We start from the raw sequence: 14,584 nt of genomic DNA on the forward strand, positions 1-14,584 counted from the left end.
ACAAAGAAAACTGCATTTTTGTTGTAGTTACACATGTAATTTGTTGTTGTTGTTCATTTTATACCAACTAGTCCTGATATAGTTAATGGTGTGGCAATACAGCAAACGTATATGGACTGCCCTACACTGTAGGTGTACAGCCTACGGATAGATAGGAATTGCATAGCTGAAAAATTAAGACTGAAACAGCTTCTAAAAATGATGGTTATAATAATAACAGACTGACTGTACTTCCTATTTTGCCAAACTTTATTTATTTGTACCCAATAACCGACAAATTTATAAATTTTACAAAATAACTACCTATATCGGCGTCATTCATTTTTGAATTTTGAAAATCATTGAGACATAAAAATGCAATTATGCAAATTAGAGATAAGAGAGCTGCCATAATGATTTGATTAGGTACGTTGAATTTTAAATCAATGTTACGTTGAACTTGAAATGTTAATCATGTTAATGTCATAAAGTATTAAGTTTCGACAGGTTTGAATATAAATAAAACTCAGGAATAATCCGAAAACAATAGTTTTATTTAAGAACTTTTTCACTTCCTCATAAAATATACACATTGTTTTTGTCATTAAACTAAAATGTAAGTAAATACTAATTTTAAATACCAATATCTCGCGAGTGGTCCGGGGACCCGCGGAGCTCACAAACTCATCTCACAATGCTGATCAGCATCATTTACAATATCCTCACTTAAAATCTATTTAGAAAAAAAATGTAATCAAATGAAAGCATGATTTTGTACATTTCAAAATAAAAGAAAAACACAAGGAGCTGTTTTCTCGTTTTTATAAAGTGTGATGTTAAAATTCTACAGTCGTTTTGTTGATTAACCTTAAAATTAACTGTACCAATGTGGCCTGTGTGGGACGTCAAATGCGAACAAATGCTGGCCGCGGCTGCACGGCCGGCTGCGCAATCTGCACAATCTGTGCACACTGCGCACGGCGGCGGCGCGGACTGTCAGTCTCTGACACGCTCGCCTCAGCTAGCTGCCCGAACTTAACCGAAACACATGTACTAACACAGTAGTAGCGTACACTCAATATTCTCAAATATCGTGCGAGTTCGCGTCGCGCGTAACAGACCCCGACGGTGATTCTCCTACTGCATCCCTTCACTTACATACAAAGCTTTCCTTACTGTCTAATTCCACTAGTCAGTCACTCGATCACGTTTTGACAAAGCATCGCATTCGATATGACTATGTATTAATTATGAGCAAAACATTTGCATCTATTAACGTAGTTGCACATAAGTACTGCGTTTAGTTAAACAGGCGACTAGTATCGCCTAAATAGTTTCAGCTCAAACTAAAATACGCATTTTGTATTCGTTGGCGCGTCACAATTGCTCCTTGTCAAGTCTTTTATTGTAATAAATCAACAGTGGCGCAAAAACGAACTTAGCAAGAGCGCTCAATACAACAGCAATGGTTATAAATCCTCTATGACCCAACCAATCTATAAGATTGACCCATTATATTCGGTAGGTGTTGATGTCGCGCGGCGTCTGTTACGCGCGGCGGCGGCGTCGGGCCGGAGTGGTCTTTGCGGCGCGGTGTTGAGACGTAGTTTCGCTTGCGTCGGGTGTGTGATAAAACTATTGTTGTCCAGAGTCTAGTGCACGTCACTATTGTCTTGTTTAATCTGATGGTTCGCCGGGTCGGGCGTGTTGATCGGCTGCAACAAAGAGAACAGTGTTTAGTGAGATGAAACGGCCCTCCGTTTTTAAATCTTTATTGGGATTTCAGAGAACAGTAGCATCCAGTTTTTCCGATTACAGCCTGACTGTAGCCTGCTCTCAGAGGCCATTCTCAACGATACTCAGGAAGCGGCCGGAGGAAATGGCGGCTCACTAGACAGTCGAGCTTATAGCTACCTATAGTGGTACACACACGGAGCCTCTCAGAGTGTCTTATCAACTGAACCTAATATACGTCAGGCAGCCATAAACAATTCATATAACTGGCTAATAGTATAATAATAAGAATCACCGTCGAATATGTGGACTTAAATATGATATACATTTTACACTACCACCCCCATGGCAAATGGCCGCTACCACACTACACAAATCTACTACTACACAGTTAGTTACATGTAATACTCACAGGTGGCGGGCGGAGTGCGGCGCTGAGTAACAAGGCTAGTGGCGGTACTCACGAGTGTGATGGGCGGCTGCGGCGGCGGCTGCTGCGGCGGCGGGGCGGGCGGCGCGTCGTGCGGCGCGGGCGGCGGCGCGCCCGGCACGCCCGGCGTCGTGGAGTGCGCCGCCTGCGCGCCGCCGCCGCCGCCCGCGCCGTAGTAGCCGCCGTTCATGCCTGGGGATTGCAATTATACGTTATTTATCTGGAATTTGTGAGCGACTTTGCGGAGAGCAGCCATAGGCCCATCAATTTTATTTACCAGACATAAGGATCTGACAATAAACGGTGCTATATTAGACGAGTGCTCGAGCCTGCCAGCCCATTAACGGCCCAATGCGCTCCAGTCTACAAGGAACAGGCGATACGTCACTCGAACGGTTTACCTTCGTTCACCCTGGCATACAGTCTACACATAGGTAATACAGTGTCGTGTCGTCACTTCCCACCACGCCGCATTCGGGTATATTTCAGCAGTACGGGTCCGTTATGGACGTAGATAAACGTCCTATGATACGCTTCATCATAAGTATGGCGCTATTATTATTGAAAAACGCTCATTACGAGTTTGTAACGTTTCACCACGCATCCGGTCCTATATATTTCATTCTACATACAGCTACAGAGATACAGAGTGTTCACTTACGCGGCGAGGTGCCCTCGCTGTAGGAGCTGGGCGGCGGCGGCTGCGACGGCAGCGAGGGCGGCGCCGTGTGCGGCGGCAGCAGCGGCACCGTGCCCGCTAGGAAGTAGTCCTGCGGGGGAAGTGGATAGTTAGATATATGGATGCAAGTAGTAGTAGCTGGGGAAGGATTATGTTATGTTAAATGTGGGCGGTAATAGTTCTTAGGGAGGATGATGTTATAACTTTATGTAACGATAATAAGGGGCTATGTATGTATTTAGTTGCTTACAGTTGTAGACACTGACTTCTCTCCAGTCTATCAGTAATCCGTTCCATTGCTTTATGAGCGCTCTTGTATAGTTTGATTTACTTGTGCTATCTAACAAATCGTCGTGGTCGACGGCCGGCATATGTCCTCGACTAGTATGATGTAGAACTGTGCGTATTTTAGTCTGGTCAGTGTGTGAAGCGGGTATTCCCTGTAATCCCCTTCTCCCACGACGCGACTCAACCGACGCGACTGCGACGCAAACCATGATCGCCTATACAAACGGGTCTTCGACGCGTCGTTGACTCGTCAAATACTGATGCGACCAAGGGTTGCGTCGCTGTCGCGTAGTGGGAGAAGGGGCTAAGGGCTCTGTGCAGAATGACAGCTACCTCTATACACATGACAGACACACGTGTCTCTACAGTACCTTGTTGACACAGTTGCGCAGGCAGTCTGGTATACGGCCGACGATGGCGCGCCGGATCTCGCTGGCGGCCATCTCGCGCAGCTCCTGCGCCGACGCGTCCGAGTAGAAGGCGGCGTGCGGCGTGCACATGATGTTGGGCGCGTCCTTCAGCGGGCCCTGCTGACGCAATATCACGGTTACATATATGGCAAAATTATTAAATACATACATGGCATTTATTTATTTATTCAATATTATTTGCACAAATTTAGGTGTTAGTTTAGGTGAAGGGATGTAAGACTTGGATATAAGACTGCTAAAATACATATCCGGTAGATAATGCCTTAAATGGTCCTTCTTGGTTTGTCTTCTGTGGCGTGAACAGAGTGTTGTGACGCTGTGACGTTGTTGAGTTTAATAGCTGATTACATTTAAGGTCTCGTCACAACCGGCGGGGTGGCAACATTACGACAACGCGACGCCAACGTTTCGCTTGGTGTTTTAGTACATGGAATATACACCATGGGCCCGGCCGATGGGTAAACCTTAATCATCATCTGGAACCATAACGTCCCCACTGCTGGGGCATGGGTCTCCATCCAATGAAGGAAGGGTTTTAGGCCTAGTCCATCACGCGGGTTGGTGTCCACCAAACCTTAATGAATGTACAAAATGTTGCCGACTGTGTAGCAGGACCAATTAATCTAACAATGAACGCATTACTTCAGCCGTTGAGAGAATGAGAATTTTACGTTCTCTAATGTTTGGGTTGGTATGGTATGGCATTACGAATGTCAGAAACGCATTCTCTCGCAACGGCCATACAAAATCGTTTATTCATTTGCCAAAAAGTTTTACGGTAATCTAAACTTGACCCCTTCTTTTAAGTACATAAGCACCATTGCCAAAAGAAGTCACTCTTTCTTAAAATAACAAAGTAAGTTAACAAATTTTGGCCTATGTATGGCCATTTTGGCCATACTGGTAGTGATGACTGCAATACTGCTCTAATACCTGGAACACGTTGAAGGGCTCGTTCTCGTGCACGTCGAGCGCGGCGGCGCGGATGCGGCCCAGCTTCAGCGCCGCCGCCAGCCCCTCGTCGTCCACCAGCCCGCCGCGCGCCGTGTTCACCAGAAACGCGCCTGCAATCATTATAATAATTAAATACTTTGTTGCTGTCCTAAGGTACCCCAGTGGTACAGAGGGCCTTTACAAGTGTGCGCCACGCCGTTCTGTCCTCAGCAACTACTCTGGCCTCCTTTCAGCTCAGTCAACAAATACTCTACTACCAAAAAAAACTATAAACACTGTTTAACAAGTGTTTAAAACGAAATTTGACAGATTTTGTAGGCGTTTGACAGCGCTTTTTGTGGTAAGGCCTCAGATCAACTACAAATAGATTCGCAATCGCCGTGTGCACTATTCTCTTTCTCACTCAAACCATAGATGTTGCCGACAAAAATATAAAACCTAAATATGGGGAAATTCAACTTATCATAATAACAAAAACAAAACTTGAGTATATCGTCGGTTGATAGGAAAAAGACACTAAAGGCTAATTTTTCAATAGCCAGACAAAAGTTTTGCTGGGAAATAATTTTGATGCTGTTGCGTCTCAATGTTTCTCAATGTTTGTATTACCCAGATAACATTTATCTGAATATTGAAAAATCAGCCTTAGTGAGTTTTTCCTGTCAACCGACGATATAAGAAAAAAAACTTTACTCATACTTATTTGATTTCAATATAATTATTTAATATACACAAACTGAGTGGATTGTATAATTCATTGTCTTCGTCCAATCGAAACAATCCTCTTCAAAATGTGCCGAACACAATTTTTGTATGTTTCTTTGGTTCCCAATTTGTGCGACCGGTAATGTCTATCCATTTTCTTGATATATTTTTTTTCTGTCGGAAACCTATGAAAGAGATAAATGGATGAGCATGAGCATTATAATCGTGGGCCAAATATGTGATGGGGTTTTTTTAAAGGAAACACGTATTTCGTATCAATACAATAAACTTTATATTATACAGAAGAAATCACACATGGAAGAAAAAAAAGAAACGAACGTTTCCTCACAATGAGAGGCACCTCATTTGAAACAGGAGAATAACTTCTACAAAATACAATCTTCACAAAAACCGAATTCGTGCGCCCCATTTGTAAACCCAACCCGAGTCCGTTACAATTTCTAGTATTTTCTTTGCATACTATAATATTTGTGGGTAAAATAAATTTTCAATAACTTGCAACACCATGTGATTTGTTATGATATGGTACCTCGTAATTTTTACTTAAAACTGATACTAAAAGACCTTACAGTATTAAAATTAGTATCGTTTTATATTAAAATCGAGCCAATAGATAGTACTATGATGAATATAAGCTTGTTAAACTTGATAGTATCTACTTACATGTGAAAATATATCTCATCCATCATTCCATCGTGTTTTCGTTCAATGTGCCCTATACAACCGAACAAAATCCACCCACCCATGTCACACACTCGTTAAGTGATGATAATAGTCTAATAAACTTAATAAACACCCACAAATCACTAGCAAATCAAAAATAAATAGCATTTAGAAAATTTTGTTGTAACTGTCAGCCTTTGTTTGGCACAGATTTTTCATTTGTTTCATTGTTTGGCACAGAGAACTGACGTAAACAGGCGCCACAGCAAAAAGGACAAAAAACATTTACAGCTTAACGTTTCTTTCTTACGCTTAATGTAGCTAAGCGTCTCTTTTTCGCAATGTCAGAACTGTCACGATTATACCCCTGTGGGTAAGGCCCATAATGTTTTATTTGTCAATGTCACAGGGAACCCTCGGATCTCCGGGTTACCTCTGGGAAGTCATAAGCAACCTGGCTCGTCTACTGGCTTTCTGGCGTGAGCTTGGGTGGCTTAATAGCTAGTCACCCCATAGGATTTTAATTTATTTATAACTGTGATAGATACTGACCTGGGCGCATTTGTTTGATAGTGAACTCGTTGATAAGATGGTGGTTGTGTTCGTTTAAGCTGCAATGCAATGATACACAATCACTCTGGAATAGGAGGTCCTGAAACAAAATAAAGTCACATTACTAATGATTACAAGCAGATACTGCCTATACCTAATATATGGTAATAGAATCATCTAGATATATAATAGACTAGCTGTTCCCGCGCGCTTCGCTTCGCCTTAAAAAGTTTTCCCGTGGGAATTCCGGGATAAAAAGTAGCCTATGTTCTTTCCCAGGGTCAAGACCGTATGTATACCAAATTTCATTCAAATCCGTTCAGTAGTTTTGGCGTGAAAGAGTAACAGACAGACAGACAGACAGACACAGTTACTTTCGCATTTATAATATTAGTTAGGATTAGGATAATCTGTGGTAATAGAAAGCTACTGCCGATACCGATACGGACTGACCAATTCAAACGCGGCAACCTCCATTATTTTGGCAACGAGAGAGCACTATTAGTGCTTCCACTGCCCAACCATCATAACGCGACTCAGCTAACAAAATAAGCAAAACGCACCATGCTTACTCCTAGAGCTTGTAAAATATGCCATGCGTTCCTCGCGCCGTCTTGTCAGTGAAGTCAACCCCTTCTCCCTATACGCAACTCTCAAGCGACGCGACTGCGACGCTACCTTTCGCCTATAAAATCGGGTCTTCGACGCGTCGTGGATTTGTCAAATATATGCGACCAAAGGTTGCATCGCAGTTGCATCGCAGTCGCGTCGCTAGAGTCGCGTAGTGGGAGAAGGGGTTTATTGATGAGCTGATACTTCTTCAAGTGCCGTCTCCTAGCAGAGGTTAGTAATCATTCTTTATGACCCACTGACAAGCTACTAATGCATTAATTTAATTACCTGAAGCGTATAGACCCTGGTGAGCCCTAGACTCTTCTCGATGCCGTCGGGCAGGTAGGGGTCGTAGAAGATGACGTTGAAGCCGAACGCCTTGGCCCGGAGCGCGACCGCCGAGCCGATGCGGCCGAGCCCCACGATGCCGAGCGTGTCGCCGCGGATGCGCGCGCTGCCCAGCGCCGCCTCGCGGACTTGCTCCGGACCTGGTGGAAATAGAATACTTGTATTACACAGAATATGAAACTGTTGAACTCAGTAAGAATAATAGGGACAGCTTAACGGCTAAACGCATATTTACAGTCAATTAGTAGCTATAAATTAACTTATTACTCACAATCTGAATTGAATGAATGAATAGGTGGTTTCTGAGTTTTACAAGTACAAAAGTGTATAGCTATTAATGAAGCTGACTGTACTCCATGGGTAATTAACGCATTTCTCTCTCAAAAGTGAGGTGTATGATAAGTATGTATCAAATTAATTCAAAATTTACGAAAGTTATGCGCAATTAGTTCCTATAATATTACAGGTAAGGAAACATGGGATGTTAGTACGACATAAATTCTCAAATAGTTTAAGAGAGGAAGAAGTTATAATTTTCCATACCATGTTCGCCAATTTTCGGTTATATTTCCTAGGCTATGTTTAAATAGTATGCTTAATATGTATATGTATGTATATGCACTCACGACTGTAATCCCCGAAGGGGTAGTCTGAGGTGGCAAACAAGCGATATGCTTAACATTTCGTATATAAAAGTTTATGAAACAACTATAAATTTCAATAAATTCTATAACATTGGAACTACAAAAAAACTATTCTCTAGTAGCCATAGCAACAATGTATGCGGGCGTAGTGTTTCAGTTATCTGCTTCACGCATGTTTGAACACGAATGTAAGTGTGAGTGTGTGTGTTTACAACGCGGTAGTAGGTAGATAGTATCATTCACACATTACGTGTAAGTGAACTTATCTCGGGGCGTCTTTACTTTAGTTAGTCAAGTGGTTGAAGCGCATTCCATTGAGGTGTGTTGTGTCGTTGTTTGCCCGCTAGTCTTGTTTGGTAAAGAGCAGAAATTCGAAACGTAACTTCAGTGTACCTAGCTACCCCGTTATCTCTTTGCAACACTAGAGCTGTCTACTAGGGTTTGCCACCGTGGTGTAAAGTTTGTCCAGTCATGGTAGCATCAGTCGCCGACTGCCCAATAATAGATTTTATGCTATACATATTATTTGCTCACAGTCTCCCTACAGTAGACAGGGGACAATTGTGTTTGTAATTAGACCTGAATTATTCAACAAGTGACATTCTTTAGGCGGTATATACCTATTTTTTATTCAAATACCTATCCAAACCGTATTAATGTGTTGTTTAACGCAAACAGTTGTGTTAACAACAAGGTAGGTAGGTAGGTAGGTATGAGACCTATAAATTTACAACTGATTACCCGTATACTACCGCTGATAATGTAATACTGTGAGTTGAGTTGACAACAATACAACGGGCCAAGGTGAATCGAATTTATTTATTGTTTTTCATTTTCATCAATATCAATAGAACGATAATCCACGCCATATAACCTTATCTGAACAAGTACTGTACTTGATATCTTATGAAATAACACCGCATTTTCATTGAAATAGCGATAACTGACTATAACCGATTGTGCATGTTTCTTTTTTCGTTACATTCTCAACACAACACTCCCACAGATTTTTATAAAAACTAATGTTTCGTGTTGTTCGTTTGTGGAAGAAACGTTCGTTGGGCGAAACATTCTGAGAGCTAAAAGTTTATGGGTCAATTGAGTGTAGATGAACCTTTTCAGACTCGTGTCCAGCAGTGGACGATTACTACCTGATGATGATTATTGGTGGATAGTAAAATTGAAGTGTTTTCGCTAGGATGGCATCAATACGGTGTCCTACGTTAAAGTGCACATCCGAATCATAGCCACCCAACTGTTTGCTAATTTTGTTTAAACTAATTCATATAAACTTTATTGGTAATGTGATTTTTTACTATAGCGAGAACTTTCTTATCACGAATTTCATAAAGTCGTAGAACAAAAGTTGTTTACAATAACAAATTATATCACTATCTTTCGGATGAGCACTTTAACGTAAGACACCCTGTATGTATGTGTAGCTGTGTGTACCTGTGAACTTCTTCCCCTCGCGCACCATGTTGGCGAGCCAGTAGGTCCGCCGGTACAGGTTCAGGATGAGGCACAGCGTGGTGTCCGCCACCTCCTCCACGCCGTAGCCCGGCACGTTGCATACCGCTATGCCTGGAACATGGAGATATTACACGGTTAACTATCTGGTGGATGGAACACATAAGAGTCCTGCCTCGCTAGGATGTCATGGTGACGGAGCCTGCGACAGTGTCCAAGTAGTATTGAAATGGCTCAGTCGATGGTGTGACAACATTGCAATGCTAACTGGTTGAATACCTCCGCTGCAGGGCTGAAAGTACAGCGTAAAATTCAGACAGGTGAGTGAAAGAAAGGAGCTAACACAATTGAGGTATCGCATACGCCCCCTATACATACGTTCGGCGCACAAGGGACAGACCGCAGGGTTTATCTGCCTGGCCAATATGGTGATTGTCACCGACACGATAAGAGGTAGACTGAAGGATGGTGGACCACTACTCAGTGGTAGCTAGGCAGCGGTTGCACAGGATCTGCATCAACATGCCGCCGGCATTGAAACTAATTTCATAATTCAAAATTCATTACTCAGTAGCAATGTAAACCTTTACAGAATAGGAAATAAATATCTACAAATTCTAAACTATGTGTTAAATATCGGTACATCATGTATATCGTATAGTAACATAGAACTTTGTAAATGTAAACTTGCACTGAAACAAACTTTACAGCGAGACGATAACACAACTTTGTAAGCGTATGCACACTCATTAATAATCGCATAAAATTAATTTTCGTTGCTACACGTGGAAAGATTACAAATTCATGATATTATTATTCTCACAGGTGTTATTGTAGGTACATTCCAATACTTCGTTCATTTATGGCATGAGAATTCGTTATATTGTTTGCGTCCGAACTAATTATAAATTGAGATGTTATATTGCATTATTGGTACGTATCATCTTTCTCTGATAAGTACAGAAGATAGTGTATTGGAAACCTGTGGCTACTTGTATTTTTTATTCAAATGGAAACATACATTATTTATTAGCACAGTGGACGTAAGAGGTTTACCAAAAATAGAAATACCAACTTCTGCAAGTATGGCAAGCATACTTCTGCAATATTTTCATTTAATATCAACTTGCAGAAGTCGACTTCTGCATTTTTATTGCTAGTGTAAACTTCTTCTTAAATGGCCTAATCTTTTTGGGTATTATGATAGTGTGGTGTCATAGACACAACGACCTTATCGCAGCGAATAAATCTACATACTTAATGAAAACGCTATTCAAGGCCAATAATATCCGTCCACTGCGGGTTGGTGGATACCAAAATACACATCTACATGTGCATTTTTTCCTCATTATATTTTTCTTCGTCGTAAAGGAGCGATGGTGTTAGTAGTAGGTACATTGTACATAAATTCCAATAAATTTTCCGTTAAAAAGTACCTAACAAACTTGCGCGTTGATAATATTAGTAGGATATTTTTGTAATCGGAGTATACCTGGGTGCCCGCGATACAATCCAAAAAATTGTGAATATTTGCTCCATAAATATTTTTTTACCATAGTAAAGTAGGTACATTGTATAAAGCAAAGCTGCTGCCTGTATGTAGGCTTTAGACCTTTAAAACTACACAACGGAAATTGATTCGTTTTTATTTTTAAATAGATAGTGATTTATAGGAAGGAAATGTACTTTTTATTCCACAATTCCCACGAAAACCCTTTTAGGGCGAAGCGAAGGTTGCGCAAACGGATCGCCTTCCTTTTCTTTTGTGGACCATGCTTTCAGAAGAAAAGAAAGGCAATCCGTTTACGTTACGTTTATATGTGCTGTGACCTTTAGGTAATCAGGGTAAGTATAGTGTGGTATCGCTCACCTAGTTCCCCGGCCGCCTTGACGTCGATGTTGTCGACGCCGGAGCCGATGCGCACGATGATGCGCAGCGCCTTGAACTTCTCCAGGTCCTCCTTGGTCAGGATGATGGTGTGCCACATCAGCGCGCCCACCGCCTCGTTCAGCACCTGCCGATGTACAGGACGAATGCTCGTTTTAGTTGTTTACTTCGAAAGGCATTTGTTTCATAATTCATTATTATTGTTAGACTGCGCTCCCAGTAGACACATGTACGTACAGTGACCTGTACAGAAACCTGACTCTTTCGCAGTAGCAATGTCCCTGTAAGTGCGGCACCGGGGGCAGCCAGTGAAAAACAACTGATTTGAGTGTCTAATAATTTCACCCCAGTTACAACCGCTTGTCCAGCTGTTCAGTGTTTGTCACCTCAGTGAGGGGAAAATGATAAGCCAGTCAGAATAGTTGTCAATCTGACTGCCCAGGGTGCGCCGGACGCATATTATGTATATTGTGCATATAAATAATATTCTATCTATAGATCTATCTATATTGTGTACGTATGTACAGTTGATAAGCCCCTCAAGGAGGCACTCTCTGACAGCCGCAACTAATCAGAGGAATCCAATAATGCTCTATTTTCAAACGATCGGGCTAGGACGGAGCTTAATCTTATTTTGTAATGGCCCCGTAATGGCTTTACTAGAGCTAACTAGCGCAATAAAAACTATCCTAATACCTAGTCTAGAAGTTAATTTTATAAACGCTAAAACTTCTCGCGTAAATGAAATTAACTTCTAGATTCTAGGTATCAGTAAATAGGAGCTTTTCTTTTTTCACTTTTCAGAAAAAACGCTTTTATAAACAGAAGCCAAGCCTTTATTTCAATATGCCGCGCTAGATAGCCCTTGTAGACGACCCACTTAACTCATCATCATCATCAGCCTATCATCCACTGCTGGACATGATCAACACTCGGTCCTCGGCCTTCCTCATCCAGCCACTACCGGATACCTGCTTAAGCCCTAGTTTCTCCATACTCTATTAAACCATAACAAGGGAATTGTTGTTGACTTTTGACACATCTATCAAGAATTTAATATAGAGTTAACTTATAATTGATGCCATTATAATGTAACATGGGTGTTAATAATGATCTAACAGACTATGGTGAAACTAGGCACAAGTTCTATTAACTAATACAACACGTCATATTATTATTACCTTCTCATGTATCTCGCTGGTGGACTGCGCGTCGCAGAAGGCGACGGTGGCCACGTCCTTGAGGATGGGCATCTCCACCGTGCAGTCGCGCCCGTCCAGCAGCGCCACCAGTGGTCTACAAAAACAAGATGAAACATTCATTATTCACTATGTAAATACAAAAATAGCGTAAAAATAGGAGTCGTACCACGTGGCCACAGAGTGAAGCCATTCACACATATCGGTTAGGCGCAGTTCAGTGTCAGTGATAATTATTCTTTCATACATTCTCTATGAACGTATTCACACTTGTCCGGCACAAGAACGGCACTGAAGCATCACTGATATGTGTGAATGGGCCTTTACTCTGTTATTATAGTCCCTTGATCTAATCCGAATGTGGAAATATGGATTCTATAGGATGTTCCAATTTATTATCAGACTGTAAACTGCAGAACATTACGTTAAACATAATTTTACTTCGATTATATCTACAGAACTACAGTATAGTAAAATGTACGATAAAGTTACTACCAATATTCAATATTTACAACATGATAACCTGCATTGTCATCTTGCTACGCAGTATTTTTCTCCTAGAAAGACTGGGGATCAGAAGCGTCAAGTTTGCTGAATTGAGGGTACATTAAAACAAGATAACAAACTCGTAGCCCAGTAGAATGCACTTCATGAAACAGGGTTATCACGTTAATGGTTAAAACGTAATAGTAAAATAATTATAACAGACACTTATCAGGAAAGCGCGCGAGATAACGTGTAGGCAGAAGTAAATACCAACATTACATTTTAACGGCTTACTACGCGGCATCCAGTAACTAGTCTTAGGGCTGATTTTTCAATAGTCAGATATGTTATCTGAGGAATAAAACTGTTGCTGTCACATCTGAATGTTTGTTTTAGACAGTGACAGCAACAATTTTATTCTTCAGGTAACACTTATCTGACCATTGAAAAATCAGCCCTAAACGAAATACGGTTATAAAATAATCCAGTTCATAGTAATAATAACGTTATTAAAACTCGAAGTTAGCAAATGTGTTATAACGACAGTTTAAGCTTGTTCGCGTGTCCTGCAGTCCAACAGTTTATCTAAGCGGAAACGTTAATGGAAAAATAATTTCACTGTTACATGTCGCCGGCATGAGAATATTATTAGAATATGCAAATAAAATGGTTGATTCAATTAGCAAATTATTAATAATACTGAGAACTATGGCAGCGATACGCGAAAATGTAATTGAGGTAAATAAAATAAATGATCAAAAAACCTCTGTCCAAGTTTTTGGCATATTTTTCACGGCAAAACGTTGCGGAATCGCCTTGTATCCATAAAAAGGCTAATAAGTCTAAAGACGGAACATCTAAAAATAGCAGTAGCACATCTCTTTCGCTACAAAAACCAGTCTCCGAGCGAGCTGCGCGCTCCCGCAGTCTACAGCGTAATAAGGTTGTGGGCAAAAAGCGCGGGAGCCGCCGCGCGTTGATACCATATTATTATTTAGACAAGAATACATATTATTATTATGTACACGTCTAAAATGGTTGGTGAGTCACGAGACCGCGATACATAATGCATGGGTTAGTCACGTAATGATAATGATTGCGTCAGCAGCGGGCGGGGGGCGAGGGGAAATAAACTGATGAGACGCAGGTTTTACAACCTGGCAATGAGCTATTTACTTAAACACTTATACAGTATAATAAGTTGAATGTAGTGATGTCCGCATGATACAATAACATATAGTAGCCTGTGTTTAAATAACAGTAACATAAGATAAGCAAAACTACAGCAACATAACATGCCAAACTTATCTACTAACAAGGGTCGGGCACAACCGAGAACTATCATTAACTATAAACAATGCCCTAACTAACCGGTGGCTCACGCTAAGTATATCCTAAAAACCCGCTAACAATTCGGTCTATTAAGCGTTAGCATAACAACAAATTAAATTGTGAATACTCGAAACTTTAATATACAGAGTACTGTCGTGGCCCGAACAAA

At 41.2% G+C, this 14,584-nt stretch overlaps 1 protein-coding gene across 9 annotated transcripts in view; it reads right to left on the reverse strand.

The window, feature by feature from the left end:
- Positions 1-512: 512 nt before the first annotated feature.
- The window catches only part of LOC105384532 (C-terminal-binding protein), a 59,088-nt gene continuing 45,016 nt past the window's right edge, over positions 513-14,584 (reverse strand). For 7 of the 9 annotated variants that reach the window (XM_038111722.2, XM_038111718.2, XM_038111717.2 and 4 more), the window contains 10 exons: positions 12,580-12,694; positions 11,381-11,525; positions 9,493-9,624; positions 7,337-7,536; positions 6,437-6,536; positions 4,475-4,605; positions 3,482-3,640; positions 2,805-2,913; positions 2,126-2,335; positions 513-1,694 (listed from right to left, as the gene is read on the reverse strand). In XM_038111722.2, coding sequence (XP_037967650.1) covers positions 1,657-1,694; positions 2,126-2,335; positions 2,805-2,913; positions 3,482-3,640; positions 4,475-4,605; positions 6,437-6,536; positions 7,337-7,536; positions 9,493-9,624; positions 11,381-11,525; positions 12,580-12,694 — 1,339 coding nt within the window. In that variant the 3' untranslated portion in view covers positions 513-1,656. The remainder of the gene's footprint in view (positions 1,695-2,125; positions 2,336-2,804; positions 2,914-3,481; positions 3,641-4,474; positions 4,606-6,436; positions 6,537-7,336; positions 7,537-9,492; positions 9,625-11,380; positions 11,526-12,579; positions 12,695-14,584) is intronic. The other 2 variants (XM_038111726.2, XM_038111725.2) reach the window with 2 other exon arrangements.

The sequence above is a fragment of the Plutella xylostella genome, chromosome 26 (genome assembly GCF_932276165.1).
Source record: "Plutella xylostella chromosome 26, ilPluXylo3.1, whole genome shotgun sequence".
NCBI classification, from domain to species: Eukaryota; Metazoa; Arthropoda; class Insecta; order Lepidoptera; family Plutellidae; genus Plutella; species Plutella xylostella.